General features: G+C 40.5%; 2 protein-coding genes and 1 long non-coding RNA gene across 3 annotated transcripts; 1 reads left to right on the plus strand and 2 right to left on the minus strand.

Annotated features, from left to right (window-relative positions):
* Positions 1–2,754: 2,754 nt before the first annotated feature.
* Positions 2,755–10,684, minus strand: LOC145548676 (toll-like receptor 2). Its single transcript, XM_081599556.1, has 12 exons — positions 10,581–10,684; positions 9,169–9,430; positions 8,941–9,097; positions 8,497–8,646; positions 8,003–8,206; positions 7,788–7,910; positions 7,222–7,372; positions 6,800–6,964; positions 6,545–6,724; positions 6,323–6,463; positions 5,738–6,246; positions 2,755–5,036 (listed from the first exon to the last, which is right to left on the minus strand). The coding sequence occupies exons 2-12, from the start codon at positions 9,425–9,427 to the stop codon at positions 4,640–4,642; spliced, it is 2,436 nt and encodes an 811-aa protein (XP_081455682.1). The 5' UTR covers positions 9,428–9,430; positions 10,581–10,684; the 3' UTR covers positions 2,755–4,639.
* A 4,516-nt stretch (positions 10,685–15,200) lies between these two features.
* Positions 15,201–17,910, minus strand: LOC103480940 (serine protease FAM111A-like). The gene is made up of 2 exons (XM_081599555.1): positions 17,857–17,910; positions 15,201–17,764 (listed from the first exon to the last, which is right to left on the minus strand). Exons 1-2 carry the CDS (start codon positions 17,908–17,910, stop codon positions 15,917–15,919), a joined length of 1,902 nt encoding a protein of 633 aa, XP_081455681.1. The 3' UTR covers positions 15,201–15,916.
* Positions 17,911–19,996: 2,086 nt separating this feature from the next.
* LOC145548712 (uncharacterized) lies at positions 19,997–23,776 on the plus strand. Its single transcript, XR_014084718.1, has 2 exons — positions 19,997–20,111; positions 22,327–23,776. It is a non-coding gene; the product is annotated as an uncharacterized LOC145548712 (long non-coding RNA).
* Positions 23,777–25,338: the final 1,562 nt, after the last annotated feature.

Genomic DNA, 25,338 nt, shown 5'->3' on the forward strand with positions numbered 1-25,338 from the left:
GTCCTTTTCTGCAGGATTTGAAAAAATGTCAAGAATGACTGGAGGGTATTAATACATTAATTAATACATTACACTTATCTGGACATTTTATATGAAATTTAGATATGAAAGAAAACAACACCTTAATTTCTCACATCGATAAGAGTCAGAACAGTTGTTTTATATGTGGGACTGTTTCCTGGTGTCATTGAGAGGAAAGTGACCTGCTGCACCTGTTACCTTCTGTTTTGCTTGTATTGCAATACCTGAACACACATGAAGCTTTTAGCACCAGTTCCTTCCAGTTTGCATGTTTATTTTGGTTGTCTAGTAAGAAATTTCTGAATTAATAACTAAGTAGTGACAATTTACAAATAAAAGGAGCAAATCTGTTACCTGTTACCTAAAGCTAAACTGCAGACAATATGGCCATCAAGTCTTTTCAAGCATTCCTGAGATCATTTTCAAACTTTTCCAGTGCCACACTTTTATGGAGAGCCATTTCAGCCAAAATTAAATAAATAAATAAATGGGTGAAATAAATAAAAAATGAGTAAAATAAATCAAACAATGAAGAAAATGAGTGAAATAAATAATTTGTTAAATAAATAATGTAGCTTTTTCATTAACCCAATTTTTCATTTATTTATTTTTCATATTATCAATTTCTCAATTTCCCTTTATTCATTTATCTATTTTTCATTTACCCATTTTTCATTAATCTATTTTTCATTTAACCATTTTTTAATTAGCTTTTTCATTAACCCAATTTTTCATTTCTTTATTTTTCATATTATCAATTTCCCAATTTCTCTTTTTCATTTATCTATTTTTCATTTATCCCCTTATCCATTTACCCATTTTCATTAATTTATTTTTCAATTAACCACTTTTCAAATTCTTTTTTATTAACCCAATTTTTTCATTTATTTACTTTTAAGATGATCAATTTCTCAATTTCTCTTTTTCATTTATCTCTTTTTCATTAATCAATTTTTGATTTGTCCATTTTTCATTTATTCCTTTATCTATTTACCCATTTTTCATTAATCTATTTTTTAATTTAGCCATTTTTTGATTTCCTTTTTCCATTAGCCCGATTTTCTATTTCCCAGTTTCATTAATCATTTTCTCATATATCCCTTTTTTATTTACCCAATTTTCTTTTATCTATTTTTCATTCAACATTTGTTTGAAAAATCTTTACTTTTCCCATTTTCCAATTCCCCTTATTCATTTAGTATTTCCTTATTTTCTTATTTATCACATTCTATTTCCCCGCAAAACTTAGGAAAAAAATAAATGCAAATGAGGAGAGGCACGTCATCAGTCTACAACTTCCCCAATTGGTTGGTTAGCGTCACCATACTTTGCTTCAAGAAAGATGGCGACCTACTAACGGGTTATCAATAAGCTGAAGCTCATTAACTTCATTAGAAAATAGTGTTATTACTCCTGACTTTAGTTCTCGTGTGGCCGCTCAGACAGAACGTGTTTCAGTTGGCGGCTCTCATGGACTCAGAGCTTCACCGTCGGGAGTTTTTATAGTTTGGACGAAGCGGCCGCTGAAGTTGGTTTACGATTGAAATGTTCGGGACACCTTCGTAGCTACCAGTTGTGATCCAACTATAAGGAGCAACTTTACTGTACATCGTAAGGGAACTGCAATATCCAGAGGCAGCTCTATGGAGCATCGAGCTGAAAGAATGAGAGTGGCAAGCCTTGGAGATCTGCATCGGAGGCCATCTTTCAGACATGCACCGCTGCTGTCCGTCCAGGATCCTCCGGTTGGCCAGACGTTACACGGTAAGCTACTAACGCTGATGTTTGTTTTCCAACTACAGTCATATTTAATCAATAGGGCTCAATTACGATCGCGGAAGGTTTTGAGTTGATCTCGGCAGTAGGTGACAAACTGAACGCCTCCAGGATGTTGAGACCAGCACGTCCTCTGATCCAATACATCTTTTTAAGGATCAAATCAACAAAACGTCTTCAAATTAATGGTCCAACAGGTGATTAAATTACATTAAAAAGGTAGGAGTGGTTTCGAGTCGATCGCCTTGTTTTACCTTTGTAAACAGACAACCTGAATACAGTGACCTTTAGTGAGGGTACAGAATGGAGAATGGATAAAAGCTGAACTCCTGCTGCAATCTTTAGGGTTAGGGTTTTAGACATTAATATTTACTCCTTTAGAGGACTCTACTCTGGAGCAAGCTAGATAAGACAACATACATGATGTTCTTGTCATAAAGTAAAACTTTGAACCTCAGCAGCAGTGCTTGGTTACATCCCTGAGGTGTGCAAAGTGTGGCCCACATGCAAATGCACTGTTGAAAATGAGAAGCTGACATTCACAATGACATTGAAATAAATTCTAGTCCAACTTCTGGTTTGTTGCAATCTTTGCTCAGTGGACGGCTTGGAGGAGCAGTTTGCTGAGTCTTCTCCTTTTGCAAAAGCTTGGTCATGAAATTCATATACGTTGTCTGTGGTTCTTTTATTGAAGGTTCGAGAAAAATACCTATCAGTTATTAACAATCAAACTTGGAAATTTAGGTATTATTAATTTCGTGCTATGATCCACAGCAAAGGAGAAGCCTTTAAAGTACAACTAGGGGGCTTCTCCTTTTAACAGCTTCTCCTTTCTTGCTTGCTTTCTGTATCAGCACAGCTACGCGCAGACTCATTGCCATAGCAACCGACAACAACACCCCTAAAACTAAAATATTTCCCACATGAAGAGCAGAACATTCAGTTTGTCGCAGTTGCATGGTTTAAGGCTTAATGTTTATTTTGCGATTATAAATAAGTGATTGCTGTGGTAAGAAGAGAAAACTATGTCGCTGCACTTGACTTTACAGTATGGCTAGATGCTAGCTTGCTGTTACTGCATCTTTGCAGTTGTGAAGTCACAATGGACCTTACCACAGGGACCGCGTTTCATTGGCTAATGCCCATTTTATGTCACAGCGCAGCTACCACGTGCGTGACCATCTCACAAACACAAGCTACAGTAGTAAACACATGCTAATGTACATTGTGGACCAGCAGACCGGCAGAAAGTTTTTGCGTCAAGACTTGAAAAAGAATGGTTCTACACCGTCAGTGGGGTATCTGTACAGGCGATGTCAGGTATCCTGATCGTATTTGTGGAACTAAAATTCACAGATTTCCAAAATCTGAAACGGAATGTCTTGCTTGTATCAAAGCTTGTGCACGACCGTATTTGCAGCTCAACCGTCGTAGGATTAATAAGAACAAAGGATTGTCTGCTGGTGTAAGTATTATTGCTTTGCTTTCTTTGTGTCTAGTGAATGAAAAAAAAGAGTCAATAATAAACACATCCATTATGAAAACCTTTTAGCCAAGTACAGCATAATGGCAGTACCGATGCAACTTTTACATCTTGAAGCCTGTCTGTTAGTCTTACGTTAGCTGAACAGATCAATATGCAATGTGTACCGTATCTGACATACATTAAAGATTTAATTTTACAGTTATACAGTAACTGTATTTTATTTTACAGTTTAGTAAAAACGGCTTTTTACAAAACTGTAATCATGTTAGCCATGCTAGCACTGAGTACAGTGTATGTATGTTTGAGTATGTATGTTTGAGTATGCCTAGGAATACTCAAACATTTGCCAACAACAGAAATCACTAATTCAAAAGTAACCCTCAAAACCATGAATGCCCGACTTACCCAGCCTTGCAAGAACAATAAGCATCAGTGATCTTGTCCACAGCTATATTTATGCTGAGGGTGTGAGGATCTGCTGTTTTCCTCATCAACTGGTAGCATTTAGCTCCACAATGTTGGAGACATCGGGTGGCTGAAACACCTTGATGTCGTCCAAAAAAGATGACATGAACTTGTTGGTTCCCCTGTCCATTGTCGTGGCTGATATTTTGTGAAAATCCGGCAGAAATGCTACACTAATCGACTCAGAAATACTCTGCAGAGAGTCAGTCAAAATGAAAGACGCCATGTTTACATAGAAACTAAGCACCGCGAGGCTTTGTTTGTGAGACATGCAGCCACGTGGGAATTTCGAGGGCGTTTCTGGGCGGAGCTTGGTAAGGTCCATGTCTGGGATCATGAGCGCCCTGGCACAGAAACTAAACCCTTAAGCAAAAATCAAATATATCATGCATGTATTTACAAGACATTAGTACAGGCCAACATGCAGCTATCCATCTCAATCTTTTCTCAACTGTCTCTCTGACAAGTTCTTCCTTTTCTCTTTTTGGTTTTGTATTTTTTTTTATTTCCTTTATTTAACCAGGTAAGCCCCGTTGTGTTCTAGATCTCATTTTCAAGAGGGACCTGGGCTGAAGTCTGCAATACACAGCAACCTGATTACAAAATACAAATTAATTAAAACATATGCACAAGTGTAAAACAGTATAAAATAATTTAAAAACAGTGACACTGTTTAAAAGAATCTTGTTGCCTGTTTTTAAGAATCGCTCGAAATACAGTAAGTCAAGTGAAATCAATTCTGACATCTTGAGTTCAGACTGGAGCTGATTCCAGGCTGAAGGAGCATCACACTGAATGCTTGCTTCCCTTTTTACAAATCTATGTAAAATAGAGTTTAAGTATGCTGGAGCCAAGCCAAGTATAGATTTGTAAATCGGAATCATCAAGTGATTAGTTCTCCTGCTCATTGTCTCCTCTCAGAGCATTGCGGAGACTCCTCCAGAACTCCAGCCTCCTCTCCTCCTCTTGAGGCCACTCCAGGTAGGTGGTGGAGCTCATGAGTTTGTGCAGTTTGCAGAAACGTTTGGGGACGTCGTCCTTGGACAGTGGCTCCAGCAGAATCAAAATGGCAGCGTCTCCGCCGGCCTCAAACAACCAGAAGTGGGAGAAGTCCAGTTCATAGCGGCACCAGTCGGACTGGACGAAGTTCTCTGAGAGGACGAAGATAGTATGACGACTGCGTTCGATGGCGCTCATGATGTTGTCCATGATCCAGTGTCCAGGAAGAAAGTCTCGCTTGTGGAGACAGAGAGTCAGCGGGGATGTTGGATTCTCTGAGTCTGAGTCACTGTAACCAGATAAGAATCCACATCATCTTATGTCCTTTATTATAAATACAATTTGAACAAGAAGCCCTCCAGCACACCTGGGAGCCGGGAAGCATCTAAAACCTGTAGGACTAAGTTTGGAGACTATAAAAACTCAGCAGCTTATGAGTCTAAGAAGGGATTAAACCAGGTTTCAACAGAATGCAAACATTTCCCTTTGTGGGAAATAGTCTAAAAGTGGAGTGTGGTCAAAACTACTGCCAACATGCTTCATTCTGATCCTTCAAGCAGGTTTACTTCAAGACAGACCGCAAGATGCTAAAACAAGTTTCCAAGAAAATACTATCTTGGGATCTACAGCAGGCTCTTGATACTCTACGTGAAAGTCCAAGACTTTACAATTACAAAGAAACTTATACAAGAAGGAAACGTGTCCTTATTTATATGAGGCTCATATTTCAGTATATCATGCAATTATCTGACAAAAGACAATATTTACAAAGTGGCTTCATACATCCTATTGCATCCGTATCACACTAGTCTGACTTTGTTCACTGACAGACTTCATATTGTTATTTTTCTAGTGAAGATGTTTGTAGAATTAAGATAAATCATAATTTACATGCACCCATTCAGTGAGGTAGAATGCAAGAGCCAAAGCAATGGGGAAACAGCCAACAGTCAAGAAGGACCAGTGCAAACAAAGACGTTTAAAGGCTACCTCGGCTCCTCCATCTCAGGTACCAGAAAGTCTTCCACCCAGCTGGCATCTTGTTCACTGTAGGAAACAAATGCATCAAAGGACAGCAATGGATCTGATCCCTCCGTGTTTCTGTGTTGCCGTCGTCGTTGGGAACTTCTCTTGGCCTTGAGCCATGCCCAGGTCATCTTCAGGAACCAGAATGCGTGGCATCGCCAAAGCTGGCCAGCAACCAGTATCCCAAGAAGCAGTGCGGCCCCACAGCTAACAGACACAAACAAAACCGGCTGGCACTGGATGATGGAGAGGCTAACTTGACTCACTGCCTCCCCCTGCAGGTAGAGAGGGAAGTCACAGACATAGGTCTGATGTTTGTCTGTTATTTTCACATCTCCACTTCCTGTTAGTTGTGAGCGGAGGAATGTGACGAATTCACATGAGCAAACAAACTTGTTGTATCCTGCCTCGAGTTTCTCAAGTCGTCTGTATGACTGAAGGTCTGAAAGGCTGAACGCGTTCAAGGTGTTTGACTGCAATGTACAAAACCAGAATGGATCAGCATGGAGAACACAGAGACAAAACGTGATGAATGGGATTGTTTCTTACCTGTATTGTGAGTGTTTGCAGATTGGGGTATGAACCCCCTGCTGGTAACCTCAGGAACTTGTTCCCAGAAAGGTGGAGCTCTCTCAGAATTGGCATTGTCAACACAAAGTCTTTGAGGTCATTATAGCTTAAATCCAACACCTGTAAAGAAGCAAGAATGAGATAAATAGAAAGCATCTTTTCAGTGGGAAGGTTTACTGGTCTTTGACCCAGTCTTTGTACCTCCAGAGATTTTGGAAGACAGGGAGTGACGATGGTTAGCTTAGCCCGGGAGATGTTCAGGTACCTCAGAGTGGACGGCCAGGAGCAACTGGGGGGCATGGAGTTGTAGCCGGTTTTGCTAACATCCAGCTGGGTGAGCTTGGTGAGTTTGGTGACCAGACGACTCAACGTGGACAAAGACTATTGAACAAACGTTCAAAGGTTGGCACTCTGAGCAATTTTATACAGATTTTACCTCAGGTTTAACGCTGACACCTTCAGATGGTTCCCGCTGATGTTTAAAACTCGGAGCTCCTGGAGGGTTTCTTCGCTGTCACACAGCATGTAAGATAGAGTCGGGTCGGTCAGCAGATTATTGGACACATCCAAGTATAATGTGTTCACCATAATCTTGGTTAAGTAACAGGATAACAGGAACAACTGAAAGTAAAATGAGAACAGAGCTGTGAGGAAAACGTTTATCAGTTTTTAAGATGTATTTTTATATGATTTAGGATGTAACCACACGAAAATACAGAACTCAAAATAAAATGCTGTTTGGTTAACATGAATGACAAGGAGATGAAAAATTATTTGCCTACTTATCAAACTATGATTTAAGAATAAAAAGCATCATAGCCTGATTCACATTACCACCATGCAGACAGATTTTTTTGTATGTGAAGTGTGATTTTTACCTTTGCGTTAATAATGGAGAGCTTCTTCTGGTACTGCAACAGATACTGCAGTTCTGTACCTATAATAAACTTCAAAATGTCAAAAACTGCGACGTCACTAGCAAAGAACTCGTCCATGCTACTCAGATCTGTCCGGTTAGCCGTTACCCACCTAACGCAAAGCCAGGAAATGTTTTAGCCACATCGCATACTAAATATTCAGGTTTTGAGGAACAGTCAAGATCAAAATTATTCATCCATTAGTAGTCTCATCAGATGTTTCGCCTGATTGGTATTAATGTCTTGAGGCAACCCAGTGCCTACTTGAAGCCCAGCTTAGGCCGTACGACTGTCTCACACAGTCCAAAAACATGACTGTCAGGTTAACTGGTGTCTCTAAATTGCCATTTGTTAATGATTGTTTGTCCCGTATGTCTGTGTTGCAGTGACAGACTTTTGCCCAGTGACTGCTGCAGATAGATTCCATGAAGTCTACAAACTTTCAAGGATAATTGGGTACAGACAATGGATGGATGGATAAAGTTTGACCAAAAGAGTGATGAACAGCTGGCATGTTGGTTTCCTACCTGCCCTCGCCTGTCAGAGTTAAACCCACAATGGAGAGGGATCTGAGCGGGACTCCATCTACCAGTGCCAGCATAGAGACACAGGCTTCATCAGACAGCGACACATTACGGAGAGACAGATATCTGGAGAGAAGAACCAAAGGAGAATTAATGTTTACAAAACATTTTGCTCCATTTAAGTTATTCTAGCAGCAAAAGGGAAGTTATTATCAAACCTGATCATGTTGATTGAATCTTTAAAAGGTTGAACAGACACATAATGAGCCAGGTGGAGGTCTGACAGAGTGAGCCGAGTTTCAGGGTAGCACACATCATTGAGCACAGCTGCAGCCAACGCAGGGTTTGTTAAAAACGGGCCGTGAAGACTCAGAGTGACACGACCCAGAGGCCAAATGTCCCCAAACGTACCAGAGTCGTATCTGCAGAGAGACCGAGTCAAAGGAAGAGGAAAACCAAGGGGCTTTGGATTTTGTTTATTTCCATGAATAAACTGCTTGGCATTTATTTATACATTTTTTGTTTTTTTAGCTGAAATTTGCCACACTGCTGGACAGGACATGTAAAAAAAGAGAAGCAAAACCCAATAAAGTCCAGTGAAAAACAAAGACCACCAGAATCTTTTGAGAACTGCTCATCTAGCACAATTTAAAAGACTCTGAGAACATCTGGGTGCTAGAAAGGAAAACCTAGAAAAATGAGGGCTGGTTACCTGTCCAGATTGTTGGCGTGAACAGTCAGTTCTTCCAGGTGGGTGACTCCTGATAGGTCGTCTCTCCTCAGCTCCTTTAGATCTGGACCTCCAAACATCAGCCTTCTCAGTCCGGAAAGTCCAAGAAACAACGAAGGGGAGCCGAGAAAACTACAGGAGGCCAAGAAGGACATGCATGTGATGAGTCTGGTCTTTGTTCAGGCATTTGGTTGCAAAAAGGACAAGAGACGGCATGGAGGTTCACCTTCCAACAGGACAACAACCCTAAATGTTTATCCTGACCTAGAATGGGATGGTTTCTATTTAAACATATTCATGTGGTCAAATGGCCCATTCAAAGTAAAGACCTTCATCCATCTGAGAACCCGTGGTAAGGCTTTGGGGATCTTCACAAAATGTAAAGGGTAAACACCTCTGCATCAGAGCGTAAGCTGCCCTCCTCACCCGTACGGATTGTTGAGCAGGTTGAGATGCTTCAGCAGCTCCAGCTCGATGAACCACTTGGCGTTGAGAACCGTCAGCTGGTTGTCAGACAGATCGAGCTCCTCCAGGCTCCACAGAGAGGCGAACGCTGACGGATGGATCTCAGCTAACCCGTTAGCTGCAGGACAGAAACGCCGGCATTCAGACACGCTCTACTGGTTGTTTCAGTTTGAATCCCTTGATTGTTACCATGGAGATCCAGAAGCGTTAGCCGTGAGTGTCCCATCAGGTCATCTTGGGTCACCGTGGTGATGTTGTTGAAGGAGAGATCAAGGCTCAGCGCTTGGTCTGTTACCATGGGAACGCGGGTGAACCCACTGTAGGAGCAGTTACAGGCGTAATGGAGGTCACAGCGCCTGCAGGTCGGCCTCCCGTCATCCCCGTTCACCGTCTGACCCTGGATCAGCAAGAGGAAGAGGAGCGGTGCTAGAATCTTCAGATGCCTCATCCTCTGCAGAGACAGTTGCGTGTTCAAGTTGGTGAAATGCAGAAACAGGAAAATGAGTCAAATTTATTTTCGTCCTGCAACTTGTTTTACATAACTTAGGCACAGAAGTGAAAGTCTGGCAGGAGGTGTGAGGAAATCATTTCACGAGAAAATCAAGACTTTTTGGCTCCAGTCGATTATTAACAGCGTCCCATAAACACGTATCTGTTAAAGAGGGAAGTTCTCTTGAGGTTATTATGGTTTTTATATGTGACTTAGGAACAATCACTGAGGTTAAATGTGATGATAGGGAATAAAAAGGCTTGAGTTAGGAGATGTTAGGAGAGTCTGGCTGTTTGCAACGTGCCTGGGGTATGTTATTGTTATTAACTGCTGGGAATTCATAAAAACAGTGAGAAAGCAGATGTTGCACTTTGTGGTTAAAGTGCATTTGTCTGAAAATATGAGTAAAATTTGTGCAGAAGATTCCAGGAGGGAAAACAAATGAAGTGGTGCAAATGATCAGCTGGCCAGTTTAAGTAACATCAAATGCTTTTAACTAGTTTTTAACCTAACAGAACAAAGAACCAGAAAAAGAAGTAAAGAAAAAAACAGAAAACTTGTGTTTGATCCTATGACTCCCGGTTGGACTAATGACGTCTATAGATGATGTTTCTGAGCAAACAGTTCTGGGCTGCGGTGCCTTTTCACAGGTTCCAGCTGTGGGTCGACTCCATGCAGCACAGATATGATTCAATGATTCAAATGAAAACTAAACCTACAAGCTTTCTTCAGGTGCAAATTGTGTTGTAAAAAAAATCACGAAAAAGGGCAAAAAAATGACTTTAAAAAATAAAACACGTGTAGTTGAGTTTCAGTGCATTGAACAAACTCCATATTGTATGTTTTCTAACTTTATTGCTGTGATATTTCATTTTTTCAACTGAACAATAATAACTGAGATCCTCTGGAGGAAAAGCAACAAGATGTCAGATCAACAGAGGCTGTGTTGGAGAAACTCCCTTCAGGTTATTATTTATCTACTCTTAAATCTCTTCAATAAGAGTAAAAGAATACAGATAAAAAAAAGCCTAAAAAATTAAACTTTGATGGATAAAAACATTTTTTAAACAGTGAAACATACTTTCATCAGTACTCAGTGGATGTTTCTTACCTCAGTATCTGCTGAACAGATGAAATGGACGACAGAAAAACTGAGTCAGAGAATAAGAAGTTTTTGTTCATCTCAAAGAGGAACTACGAGTTCAAGTGTAAAACAGGAAGTGAGAAAGCTGAGCAGTTTCATGATATGCAGTCTGGGGTCGACGCCCCTCATATGACACACAGGTGTGTGCAAACAAACAACACGGATTACTTCACAGGTCTAACGGAGAAACAGTGTGAATACATATTTTCATAGTAAGTCTAGGAATAAGGAATTATTAGACAAGAAAGTGAGTTATTTTTGATGTTTTGTTTTCTCCATATCAGGACAAATTATTCCTGCTCTTAATGAGGATTAATGTCTGTTTTGAACCTGCTGACCAACTTTCAGCAGGGATGCTGTGTGTTAATCATCCATCCATCCATCCATCCATCCATCCATCCATCCATCCATCCATTTTCTTACACCCTTGTCCCTCAGTGGGGTCGGGAGGGTTGCTGGTGCCTATCTCCAGCTAACGGTCCGGGTGTGAGGCGGGGTCACCTGGACAGGTCGCCAGTCTGTCGCAGGGCAACACAGAGACACACAGGACACACAACCATGCACACACACACACACTCACACCTAGGGGCAATTTAGAGAGACCAATTAACCTGACAGTCATGTTTTTGGACTGTGGGAGGAAACCAGAGTACCCAGAGAAAACCCACCATGCACAGGGAGAACATGGAGAGTCCATGCAGAAAGACCGGGGCTGGGAATCGAACCCAGAACCTTCTTGCTGCAAGGCAACAGCTCTACCAGCTGCACCACTGTGCAGCCCCGTGTTAATTATCTATGGCCTAATAACACAAATGACATGAAAATATGTTTGTTTTTTATTTGTTCTTTATTCTTTACAGCTAAAACATATTTTTGTCCTCTAATAACATAAAAGCAAAATAACATTTTCATACAAAGCTACAATTCATGATTATGAATAAAAACATTAGTCATCAGGTCAAGTTGCTCATTCGGTGATATTATTGGTAGAATAGTTTCAGCATTGTTCTTTTGTATGTTTTTGTTTTCAATATGTCCAATACATCTTTTGATTGTGTTATTAACCTTATGCAAGGCATTAATTATGGTTTTCCAGTTTCTATAGTTCAGTCCTTCTCCTTGGATTATAGTCCAACATAAATTACATAAGACTGCAGGTGTCTTTCTTAATAGTACAAACACCAAATGTACCTCAACATGCATAAATACGCACAGTGAAAGCCATGTTGGCGCTACTGCAGAAGCTAAAATCCAACATCTTATTGATTTCCACTCTTGGGGATTCAGCCAATAAGAACCCAGGAAAATGAAATGCAATCGCGGTGTCGAGAAAAGTCGAGCTCATCCCACTTCCCCATGCTCCCCCCCCCCCTCCCCCCGGATGACCGAGCTTCTCTCTCTAAGGGAGAGCCCAGCCACCCTGCGGAGGAAGCCCATTTCGGCCGCTTGTACCCGTGATCTCGTTCTTTCTTTCATGACCCAAAGCTCATGACCATAGATGAGGGTGGGAACGTAGATCGACCGGTAAATCGAGAGCTTCGCTTTTTGGCTCAGCTCTCTCTTCACCACAACGGACCGGTACAGCGCCCGCTTCACAGTAGACGCTGCCCCAATCCGCCTGTCGATCTCCCGCTCCCTTCTTCCCTCATTCATGAACAAGATCCCCAGATACTTAAACTCTTCCACTTGAGGCAGGACGACCCCCCTGACCCGGAGAAGGCACTCTACCCTTTTCCGGCTCAAGACCCTGGCCTCGGATTTGGAGGCACTGAGCCTCATCCCGGCCGCTTCACACTCGGCTGCAAACCGCTCCAGTAAGAGCTGCAGATCACGTTCCGATGAAGCCAACAGGACCACATCATCCGCAAAAAGCAGAGATGCGATCCTAAGGCCACCAAAACGGATCCCCTCAACACCTCGGCTGTGCCTAGAAATTCTGTCCATAAAAGTAATGGAACAGAATCGGTGACAAAGGGCAGCCTTGGCGGAGTCCAACTCTCACCGGAAATGAGCCCGACTTACTGCCGGCAATGCGGACCAGACTCTGACACCGGTCATACAGGGACCTGAAAGCCCGTATCAAAGGGCCCGGTACCCCATACTCCTGGAGTACCCCCCACAGGGCCTCCCGAGGGACACGGTTGAACGCCTTCTCCAAGTCCACAAAACACAAAACTTCAGCGGCCGCTTCGTCCAAACTATAAAAACTCCCGACGGTGAAGCTCTGAGTCCATGAGAGCCGCCAACTGAAACACGTTCTGTCTGAGCGGCCACACGAGAACTAAAGTCAGGGCTAATAACACTATTTTCTAATGAAGTTAATGAGCTTCAGCTTATTGATAACCCGTTAGTAGGTCGCCATCTTTCTTGAAGCAAAGTATGGTGACGCTAACCAACCAATTGGGGAAGTTGTAGCCTGATGACGTGCCTCTCCTCATTTGCATTTATTTTTTTCCTAAGATTTGCGGGGAAATAGAATGTGATAAATAAGAAAATAAGGAAATACTAAATGAATAAGGGGAATTGGAAAATGGGAAAAGTAAAGATTTTTCAAACAAATGTTGAATGAAAAATAGATAAAAGAAAATTGAGTAAATAAAAAAGGGATATATGAGAACTGGGAAATAGAAAACCGGGTTAATGGAAAAAGGAAATCAAAAAATGGTTAAATTAAAAATAGATTAATGAAAAATAGATAAATGAAAAAGATAAATAGAGAAATTGATAATCTGAAAAATAAATAAATGAAAAAATTGGGTTAATAAAAAGGGAAATTGAAAAGTGGTTAATTGAAAAATAAACTAATGAAAAATGGGTGAATGGATAAAGGGATAAATGAAAAATAGATAAATGAAAAAGAGAAATTGGGAAATTGATATGAAAAATAAAGAGATGAAAAATTGGGTTAATGAAAAAGCTAAATTAAAAAATGGGTAAATGAAAAATAGATAAATGAAAAAAGAGAAATTGATAATATAAAAAATAAATAAATGAAAAATTGGGTTAATGAAAAAGCTAAATTATTTAACAAATTATTTATTTATTCTCTCATTTTCTTCATTTTTTGATTTATTTTACTAATTTTTTATTTATTTCACCCATTTATTTATTTAATTTTGGCTGAAATGGCTCTCCATACACTTTGGAGATAAACAATAGAAATTATCTAAATAATAGATTAAATTCAGTATTTTATTATTTATTACTGTTGTCAATAACATCTTGTACTTTCCTACATTCTGAAGCAGGGACAAGGTAAATTAAAATACAAAAATATTTACCAATTGAAGCCAAAAACAAATATTTTGCAGTTATTTTTCAGAAAATGTATTTAAGAAAAGTCTCCTACATAAGGATCCTCATCTGATAGTTTCCTGTTTGATACAACAGGAAGCAGGATGATGATGTTTTATCAATATAAGGTATAGATTAAAAATCACATCATGAACTTGCAGCTCATGTTATTTTCTGAAACAATTTTTTTATTGTGGTGCCAAAAATAATTATATTTTAAAACAAAACTCTGCATTTCTTTATTATCTCATGGAACCAACAGTAAGACGATAGTAACTCCACCAAGCCTGCTGTGAGTTTACAGATAGTCTGCATCACTGGATGATTAAATCTAATGACAATACTTTAATCCTTTACTACAGTATACACTTTGTAGACTTCTACAAAATAAGGGCTAAATTTACTTAATGATATGAATAAACTGGATAAGTGTCCGTTATATATTTTGTTTTATGTTGAAATAATAAAAAATACAATATTGGTCTAATTTTCATTACTCATAATTGTTGTTGTAGGATTTACAGCAACTGTTTTACTTAAAATTAAAGGGAATAGTTCTCCATTTATATATATAGTGAAAGCAAAGTATTTCAACCTGAAATTGGACATTTAACATTTATACTAAAAGTACGAGACATTTGATTAGAAGCCGTCAGTAAACTGACAGGTTTCATATTTATTTGTTGGGAAAAAAAGAGAAAATGACATTTAAATGACAGGAAAGTAAAATGGAAATCCAAAAACAATGAAAATGAAAATGAATGGATTACAGAGGGTTTAAAATGATCTGAATATGGATAAACAAAGAAGTTCATAATGTAGAGCGACATCATCTCAGGAGTACAATCAGAAATACATGAGCTCTGCAACAGTGGTGAAGATATATGATAACTGATTACATTTCATTCAATCACTGAAGAAAAATACAACCTGGTTGGGAATAAATGAAGTAATTTAACATGATCTGGATGAGATTTGAAACACTTTGATCAGGTGTGAAGTTTGCAGATCATGTAACTTCAGCTGGTTGTGTTCAATGCAATGAATGTAGACAATAGATGAGATGATTAAACAAAGAAAAACAATAAAACCACAGAATAAAGCACAGAAAACGCCACTAAACCATCTTACCCAATGACCACTGGAGACTGGCACCAGCCATCTGAACCCCCATACCCCTGATTCAATCAACTAGCAATATGTTGATCAAGTTAACAATAGAATCGTTAAAGTTTGGCCAGATAAAAGACAGATGCAGGTTTAATCTTTGGCCATCAGCAGTCAAAGGAAAACTGAAGATAATGTACTTTATTGACACTGAAACTGGGAAATTATTGGGCAGCAGCAGCATGACAAAAGGAAAACAGAAAGTTTGTAGAACATGAATTCATGTCTGCTGTTTAGTGAGTAAATTTTCGTTTTGTTCAGGATCAATTAAACCAATTTAAAAACCTGTTTAGAGACCCAACGACTTGCAGTGCATCAAGGCAAGAAATAAGAGGTCAGGGGTCTCTAATCTGGACAGAGACCTGTCCATGGGGTACCCCGCCTCTCACCCAATGACCGGTGTAGACAGGCACCTCAGAGATCTTGTAGGAATAGAAGGATGCAGATAATTGATTTATGGATGGAGGAGCACATAATCTTTAACTGATTTGTTGTTTCTTGTGAAGAATTTCTGTTAGTGGACCAGGAGGTAAGAAAATATGCCTGATAACTTTGTCCAGGTCCTGGACTCAAATCTTGACTGGACCTTTCTACATGGAGTTGGATGGTCTGTCCACATATTTTCAGGTTTCTTTCTGATAATGCAGGTTTGGATAGGAGTCGCATCTTCATATCCAAGATGTGTAAATGGTTGTTTTGTCTGAAATGGACTGGCAGCCTAGTCACTATCTTCTGTGACTGCAAGAATTTAGCAGGTCTAGCAAATAAATTTCTGAATCTTGAGAAAGGGAAATATGTAGGTCAGAAACGTTTTAACCTGAACTGTAGCATTTCCAGTTGGCCTAATCTACCTCCATCGGCTCAACCTTGAGGATATTTTTAAGGTCTTCGTTTTCGGTCACTGCCTCCTTAACCTTCTCCAGCATCTCATCATTTCCACTTTTCTTCAGATTAATCACAAATCTTTGGAATATTGAGAGCAGTTGCTGTGCATACTCAATAACACTCGTTTCATGCCTTCCAAATCCATAAGTATATCCTCTAGTGTGAATCCCAAAAACTTTGAAATCAGCACCAAACACTGGAGAGCCAGAAGCTCCATGATACATGAAAGTGTGGTAAGTCTCCACTTCATCAGCTTTAGTTCCACCAACCATTATGCTCTCAATGCCTTGAGATTTAATTGTTTCAACGACTGACATAATCGTAAACATAGTTTTTTCATAAGGAGCTAAATGATCCTCGACAGCCTGTTCTCTCTTTTCTGGCTCAATGATGCATGTAGGATCAATTTTCCTCACACTTCCTGCAGGGTGTCCAATAAGACAGGCCTCTCCATTTCCAGGAAGTGGACCAAATCTGTTCAGCAGCCCTGGTGGTACGTTCACATTTTCTGCATTGTTTTGGGTGGAATTTTGACCCTCAGGTTTGAGCTCCAGTACAGCATAATCCAGCTTATTGTCAATGTCAATAAGTGTTTTCTCAGCAGAGAAGTAAAAGTAATTTTTCTCTGGGTCATCATTATATTGAAATCGAGCAGAGACGTGTATTTGATCCAGCAGTTCCTTTCCTTTGAAACATTTTTCAAACAGGTGTGCACTGGTCAGGATAAACCTGTCAAACAGCACAAAGCCTGTTCCCTGACAAACATCAGAAACCTGATTGTCTATTAAGTCTTTCCTCTTAACAAGGACTTTACAGACAGATTTACCCATTTTCAGCAACTTCTCAAGTCTATGAGTTTCACTGAATGACTGCTGGATCTTTCCAAACTTTTCCTCTTTCAGATTTTTCAGGGTTTTGTTATAGGAACGATCAGTAAATCTACTCATCATTATTTCTCTCAGTCTTGGAAACTGGTCCCGCAGAATTTTAATGATCTCCTTCTGGTCGACTTGATCCACTGATTTTTCTATTGCTATCTTTAAGCTGACACCATTCTTTGCTGCATACTCTAAAACCTTTATAACTTCAGTGTTCTGTACTTTGGTTGATGCAGAAGCATTTTCCTCCTGCTGCTCCTGGCTGGTCTGTTGTGTCGAGTCTTGCTCCTGAACTACTTGTGGTGGATTTGTTGCCTTCGTTTTCCGCTTCCTTGGAAGACATATCTGGAATTTGCTCCCATCTAGGTTGTCAACTATTTCTGTATAGTTTGTAACGTCTCCAGTCTTGTTATCAGACAATGTGAAGTCTGTGAGACCATCAACAAAGCGACCGTCCCGTGTTAAAGCTTCCTCCACCGCCATCCCTTTCCTCCCATAAACACAGAAATACCTAAACTGCTGCTGAATATTGTTACATCTAAATATCATATGAGTTTTGGATTTGGTGTCCTTCCCTCCTTCTTTATCTATGAAGAAAACAGAATATTTTTCTCTTGGGAGAACTCCGACCTGTTGCTTCTTCTCTATGATATTATTTGATGTAGTTAATGTCAGACACTCATCGGTTGCTAAACAAGAACAAGGGAAATGTGTTGCAACAATGTAGGAGTCATTCCCTTCACCCACCTTTATGATGAGGTTTTCTTCCAACCTCTTTTTCTCCCCTGGTTTCTCCATTTCTTTTTCATATTTTGTGGAATGCTTCGATTTTATCACCTCAAGTACAGTGCGTGGTTTTTTACAGTCAATGGTGTATTTCTGAGGATCCGAACCAAATTTGACGTTGAAGCGATGTAGATGGTCATCCTGTTAATAAAAGGAAGAAAACTGAATAATAATAGTAGGCTAATGTAGCAAAATGATGCAAACACCATAAAGGAAATTACAAAAACACAAACCATTGAAGCTTCATCTTCTTCCATCCCTTCTTTCTTCACCTTTGTTGGATTCATCTGCAAAGACAGAAACAAAATAAGCCACATGGTCCTGATACATTATACACGTTTATACTAAATTTATTTCTATAAAAGTTTCATAATTAATCTCCATTTTTCTGTAGTATATCATAAGGTATATCACCGTTAGGAACACTTTCCCGTTTTGTCTGTTTCTCAACAACTCTAGCTGATGTAGTTATTGTGAGATGCTCTTCTTCCTTCACACAAAAACAAGGAAAATGTGTTGCAATAATGTGGGAATCATTCCTTTGACCCGAAGTAATGATGATATTTTCATCTGATATTTTTTTCCCTAACTTCTTGATAAATTTGTTATATTCTTCGGATCGCTCTGATTTTATTGTCTGAAGAACAGTTCCTTGTTTTTTACAGTAAACCATGCATTCTCTACCATCTGAACCAAATTTGACTGTGAACTTATGGTTATGGTCATCCAGCTGTAAATAAAGTAAAGAATTAAAGTCAGAAAACTGAATAATAATAGATTAATGTAGTGAACCTCTCCTTGGGCTGCCACCTTATCGTGGTGGAGGGGTTTGAGTGTCCCAATGATCCTAGGAGCTATGCTGTCTGGGGCTTTATGCCCCTGGTAGGGTCACCCAAGGCAGACAGGTCCTAGGTGAGGAACCAGACAAAGCACAGTCCAAAGACCCCTTATGATGAATACAAACTTTGGACTTGGTTTTCCCTCGCCCGGACGCGGGTCACCGGGGCCCCACTCTGGAGCCAGGCCTGGAGGTGGGGCACGATGGCGCGCGCCTGGTGGCCGGGCTTTTACCCACGGAGCCCGGCCGGGCTCAGCCCGAAGAGGAGACGTGGGTCCCCCTTACGATGGGCTCACCACCTGTCGGAGGGGCCATAGGGGTCAGGTGCATTGTGCTATGGGCGGCAGCCGAGGGAGGGGACCCTGGCGGCCTGATCCTCGGCTGCAGAAGCTGGCTCTCGGGACGTGGAACGTCACCTCTCTGGTGGGGAAGGAACAGGAGCTAGTGTGCGAGGCTGAGAGGTTCCGGCTAGAAATAGTCGGCCTCACCTCGACACATGGCTCTGGTTCTGGAACCAGTCTCCTTGAGAGGGGCTGGACAAACTTCCACTCTGGAGTTGCCCATGGTGAGAGGCACCAGGCTGGAGTGGGCATACTTGTTGCCCCCCATCTGGGCGCCTCTACGTTGGGGTTCACCCCGGTGAACGAGAGGGTAGCCTCCCTCCGCCTACGGGTGGGGGGACGGGTTCTGACTGTTGTTTGTGCTTATGGGCCAAACGGCAGTTCAGATTACCCACCCTTCTTGGAGTCCTTAGAAGGGGTACTGGAGAGTGCCCCTCCTGGGGACTCCCTTGTTCTACTGGGGGACTTCAACGCTCACGTGGGCAATGACAGTGAGACCTGGAGAGGCGTGGTTGGGAGGAACGGCCCCCCCGATCTGAACTCGAGTGGTGTTCTGTTGTTGGACTTCTGTGCTCGTCACGGATTGTCCATCACAAACACCATGTTCAGGCATAAGGGCGTCCATATGTGCACTTGGCACCAGGACACTGATAGGGATTTTTTGGTATTATCATTTTGTTGTTACTATTAGTTCATATTCAGTCTAATGTTAGTCAGGTTAAAGTGTTCTCTTCTTTAAACTGTATGTGTGAATTGACCTAGAAGTCACAGCTGCCTGTTATCTTCATGTGAAACAGTTTGACCGAGATTTGAACCGGGCTCAGATCATGGGACAGATGTTAAATTGTTTTACGACCTTTGCTGTGTTTAGGTAAAATGTTTTACGACCTCAGCTGTTTCCTCCGCTGTCTTATCTTGCCTATCCTCCCTCTTTGAAGTTTGATAATAAAAGACAAGCTGTATCCAAAGATTGGCAGAACGCTCTGTGAACAGCTCGGAGGAGCTGACAGAGTTTTTCTCCTTCTGCAGAAGTCGGCTAAAAACTCATATACGTTGTCTGTGGTTCTCTTTTTCCATGTAGGTTTCAGAAAATACCTATCAGTTGGTGCCGAAACCCGGGATCTCAACATACCCGTTTCGCTGACAGACAAAGGACGACGCGCTGAAACCGTGCACGGCCAGAGTCAACAGAACCTGGAAACAAAGTCCCGGGAAGTGAATTCTTCGCCAGGCCAGCGTCCTAGGTCCAACTTTGTCTGCCAACGACGGATTGACGAGATCCGAACAGACAAAACGAACCAACAGAAACGTGAGTGAAAAGCGCTATTCGGGTTTGAATCCCAAAATCGGGTTTGAGTCCCAAGGAAGGAGAGGTATATTTAGAGCCCCTCTCCGGATGAGGAAATCTCTTTGACCCTATAAAGCCTGGCCCATCAATAATAGTTTTAAAGCAAGAAGAATAAATAAATAAATAAATAAATAAATAAATAAATAAATAAAATTTGCCAGGTCATTTGTTTTACATAACATATAGGGTTAAAGGGATCCTCGCGTAGGCAGGGAAAGGAAAGAGAGGTATTTTAGAGCCCCTCTCTGGATGAGGAAATCTCTTTGACCCTATGAAACTTGACCAAAAAATAAAAAAAATAAATAAAAAATAGTCAGAAAATTCTAATCTTTTTAGAACTAGGATGATCTTCATGAAGTACAAAACCTAGGGTTAAAGGGATCCTCGCGTAGGCAGGGAAAAGGAAAGAGGGGTAATTTAGAGTCCCCCTCTGGATGAGGTGGCCCTTAAAGGGATCCTCGCGTAGGCAGGGAATATTTTTTTGTGTGTGTGCAAGTGTGAATGGTGCTCAACATTGAGAGTAAAACTTTCTGTCCTCGGAATTAGAATCCTAGGTGAAGAACCGGACCAGAACTAGTCTGGCCTAGAAGACTGTTCTTCAGGGGACATTAAGCGCTCACTTAGAGCACTCTCTTTGAAGAAAAAGCACAAAATATCAAGCCTTTGTAAGCTAATTGCAGTACTGAAATAATGGGAAATAAATGTTGTAATTCCTCACTTGCTGAGGATCTAAGAAGGGATGAAAATTACGCTGTCCAGACTTCTTGGTGGCATGACATACATGTCAAAATGGAAAAAAGAGCAGCACTTAAAAACTTATTTGTAAAACCAGAAGATAATGAACCCAATGCAGGCAGAGAAAAGGCCATAACATTGCAGGGAGCGCAGGCTCCTGCAGCTACCCCTCCCCCAGTCGCTGCTGCCGTTCCATCTGCCCCAGTCCCAGCAGACAATAAATCAAGTATTTCTGCTATTATTGTTTTTCATATAGATGATATTGAAGAATTAGAAACTTCTGCCTTGTTCCAAAGCCCCCGTAGGGGACGAGGCAGAGGCAGTCAGAGGGGAGGGAGACCCCTTAATGGGATAATGGGACCCCAAATAATCCTCCAAAAGATCCAGAAGGTTGCTGGAACTGTGGTGATTTTGATCACTGGGCGAAAGAATGTAAAAAGAATAGATGGAATAACAGAAGGGGTGGTGGAGGAAGAAGACAGCACAGGCTAAACTCCTCAGCTTGATCAGACTCTACCACACCCCAAAAACACAAACCACCAGACCAAATTGATGAAATGCTAGAGACATGTGCATGCAGTTTGGGACACGTTAAGTAAAACCATAAAAGAAATTGAATTCCTGTAAGAAATCAGTGTATGCAAAATAATTTTTAATGTTACTAAAAAATTTGGTTTAAACCTCACAAGTGAGAAATAATTTGTTTTAAGAAATACTGGTGTTTGTTTTGTTTTTCTTTTTTGAGCATTCCTACACCTTTGAAGAAAAACCAGTAAAGAGAGGTCTCACTGAAATAAAGCATGGGAACAACTTCTTTGTATGCTAAAAGTGAGGCATGACTTTCCTGAAGGAGGAGAAGCTGAAAAATAAAACTAAATAATAAAATTGTCCTCAGAGAACAATGTTTAATGTATTGTGTCGGAATAATATTATAACACCAACTTGGTGAAATGATTCTTAGCTGTCTATCTGGAGGGGTCAGCGGTCAGAGTAAGGTACCGACCTGGACATTATCCAGCCTCGTAACTCTTAGGCCTTGAGAGGAGGGCTGCCCGCTGACTTCACAGTCTGCAGCACTGAGATCAACAAATTTAGAGAAATCCATTGTTCTCTGGTGAGACGTGTCTTAGATGAAGTTAACTTAAACGTACATTCTACATTTTACAAGTTAATGGTGAACATGATGAAAGAGACTACAGCTTTTAACATGTTTCATGTTTATATGTGTTTGAATAAGGAAATGGTTTATGACTTCTTAAAAAGTTGGATAATAAGTGGCTAAAAACTATACGATGAAAAGAAAAGAAAGTTATATGGAAAATGTTTGTGTATAAAAAAAAAGAAACACAGAAAAGCAAGCAAACACTAATTGACTCTTATTTGCTTCTTTCCTTTTCCTCTGTCTGAGCCTCGCTGCGCTGCGTCTGACCTCTGACCTCAGCTCAGATCTGTCCTGCCAATCAGATGACGTCCCTCCTTCATCACCAGCCAGTTGATAAAGAAGCGAAAAAGGACAGGATGATTTCTACCAACTGGACACTGAAGGCAATAAAGTGTCCACTGGTCCTAATTCCTTGACATCTGGGAACTGCCATGCAGCAAAACTACTGTATGGAGTCCTGCTAGACGTTTGGAAAAAGAAAGCAAACTGAACTGTTTGCCGCTTGTTTCATTGGTGGACAAAGGGACGGTCTGGACAACTTATAAATAATCCAACACCAGAGCCAGTTGGACTGACAGGGAGCAGGAGAAGGGGCAGAGGGAGGACCAGCTGCAGTGACGCTAGCAGCAGGAGGGGGAAGCGAGAAGCAAGACAGAAAGGAGAAATGCAGATAAGTTATACACACACCGCTGTGATAAGAGAATGTGCTTACTAATCCTGTTTGCATATAGGAACTATCTATTTAGAAAAGAACATTTTGAAGGTTTTAAGGTACAATGTTAGATAAAAATCTTTCATTTTGTACCCATTAACTCAGTCCTTAACAGAAGGACCAGTGATCCTCTTAGGGCCCACGAGCCATAGATTGGGAAACTGTGAAGGAAAAAACTGTAATGGTTAAAAGTTAAGAAAGAGAGAAAAAAAAAAAACTGAGTGTGATACGGCTAAATTACACAAACTAAAAAGGATTAGATTCAAAACTAATAATGATTTGCAAATGTTTTATTTTCTTTGAAATAAATATACAAGTTTGGAACTAAATTAAACATATCTAAGTGTTGAACTTAATTGATATTGCAGTGTTGAAATACTATGAAGTATTTCTTTGCATTTAACTGAAACACTTAACTTAGAGTTTAATTCTATAAAGAATCTACAGATTGATTGGGATTGTGTTTGTGTATTTTATATTGAGATGAATGACAATTATTTTGAGACGAGAGATATTTTTCTGCTAAATTGAGTAACGGATAAAATTATTGACCATTTAATTTTTTATAAAAAACTTACATTGTAAACTTGTCTGACATGCGAGGTTAAGGGAAAGTCTGAGACTTTAAGCAACCTTGTAAACGGCTACTAAAAACTGATGATTGTGATTAAAAGCAACATTTTCTAGACTTCAGTCTAGAACATTTTAATCCAGATTTGATTGATAGTCAATAAATTCAAAAAGAAATGGAAAATTAGAGGATTTGAGGTTTTGGTTTAATTTCAGGATGGTCATTTTTATTTAGAAAGAGTTATGCTTTGATGAATTTGATAACATCTACAGGGAAACCAGTCACCCATGCATCCTTGCTTAAGAATCTTTTGCAGGCCATGTATTTACCAGCTGAACTAGCAGTTTGTAAGTGTGCAGTGCACACCACGGGACAGGATGAGGTTTCAAATGGCAATAGATTAGCTGATAAAGTAGCAAAGGAAGCTGCAGCTGGGAAGCATGGGGGAGACAATTTCTCAATACAGATAGAAGATCCTCAAATAATAGACAAAACTGTGTTAAAAGACATGCAAGATAATGCTCCAAACGCAGAAAAACAAATGTGGATAACTAAAGGGGCGACACTGAATGATGATAACATTTTTTCAGTAAGTAGAAGCCGGTCCTTCCAAAGTCTCTATTTAGAGCGGCAGCAATTTTGACACATGGACATTGTCATGTGTCAACAGGGGGGATGGTCTCTATGATACAACAGCATTTTACCACATATGGATTAAATTCTTACTTAAAAAAATTTTTTGTACTGCATGTCCAGTTTGTGTCAGAAACAATCCTCAAGGAAACATTAGACCAAGAAGAGGAAGTTTCCCAAAACTCTCATCCATTTCAAACAATGCATATGGACTTTATTGAACTCACACAAAGTGGACCACATAAATATTGTTTGGTGATCACATTTTGTAAACCAAGTAGTACAAAACATGGCTACTCACTTAGGAATGACATTAAAGAATCACTGTGCCTACCACCCCCAGAGTGCAGGATTGGTGGAAAGAACCAATGGTACTGTGAAAAGCAGATTGAGGAAATACATGGAAACTACTGGCAAGCCAAGGTCAGACTGTTTAGATTTGGCAAAACTATATATGAGAATTACACCCACACAGGAAGGGTTAACACCATTTGAAATAGTTTATGGAAGAACATATAGATTACCTATATTTCCTTCAGATTTACAGAAAGCAGATAAGGAGCAAACTTTGACAGATTATATGATCAGGATCCTGAAACAGAAAGAGGTGTTAAATGCAAATTTACTGCCGTCTGACTGTTCTCCTCTACAGGAAATAAATAAAACCACCCCCATCCAGCCAGGAAACTGGGTCTACATAAAGGTCATCAAAACCAGCCCATGCTTGGGAAGGACCCTTCCAGGTGCTAATGACCACACCAAACAGCCGTAAAGATTGCAGCTGGATACATCTCAGTCCCTGCAAGCTGCAGAGAGTGTTTGAACCCCTAAGTAGGCGGAGGGAGGAAGGCCGGACTTCAAAGGGGGGCTATTTTTTAGGGTAGCTCGTCTCAAACCCGGTGAAGAAACGCTTAAGATTCCCCCGTCTTTAGTTTGGGGGTTCTGACATCTCTGTGCGCCGAGCAGCAATGGGGACTCCATATGCCAGATGGATCTTCTATTGCGCTGTGACTGCAGCATGTTTGATGTTTGGAGGAGGACGTGAGCCTGAGTCCCACAAACACGACTACAGCACCAACCTGTGGTGGAAATTAATGAATAGAACCGCGTATGAGGGACATGCTGTGAACTGCTATGTGTGTGCGCAGCTGCCAATCACCACACACAACTCAGGTCTGTGTGTAGGACACATCACGGATGACAAATAGATGTGTCTCTATGGCCTGAGCACACAACCACGACTCAGCGTCCCCATGCCAAAGGGATACAAACGGTGAAAAAATGACTATTCTGTTCTACTTCAGATAGGAGATGCCGTGAAGGAACTTTTTGGATCTATGAACTGTTCCTTTAATGCTGACGTATTTCCATTTCC

This window comes from Poecilia reticulata, chromosome 18 (genome assembly GCF_904066995.2).
Source record: "Poecilia reticulata chromosome 18, P_reticulata-male-v2, whole genome shotgun sequence".
NCBI lineage: Eukaryota > Metazoa > Chordata > Actinopteri > Cyprinodontiformes > Poeciliidae > Poecilia > Poecilia reticulata.

Excerpts from the sequence above, each read along its gene's own strand:
- LOC145548676 (XM_081599556.1), bottom strand. The coding sequence starts at position 9,427 with ATGAGGCATCTGAAGATTCTAGCACCGCTCCTCTTCCTCTTGCTGATC. Across the intron at positions 8,647-8,940 it reads CTGCTCAACAATCCGTACGG|TTTTCTCGGCTCCCCTTCGT; the intron begins GTGAGGAGGGCA and ends GGCCTCCTGTAG. Across the intron at positions 5,037-5,737 it reads CCTGAGATGGAGGAGCCGAG|TGACTCAGACTCAGAGAATC; the intron begins GTAGCCTTTAAA and ends ATCTGGTTACAG.
- LOC103480940 (XM_081599555.1), bottom strand. The coding sequence starts at position 17,910 with ATGAATCCAACAAAGGTGAAGAAAGAAGGGATGGAAGAAGATGAAGCT. Across the intron at positions 17,765-17,856 it reads AAGAAGATGAAGCTTCAATG|GATGACCATCTACATCGCTT; the intron begins GTTTGTGTTTTT and ends TTTTATTAACAG.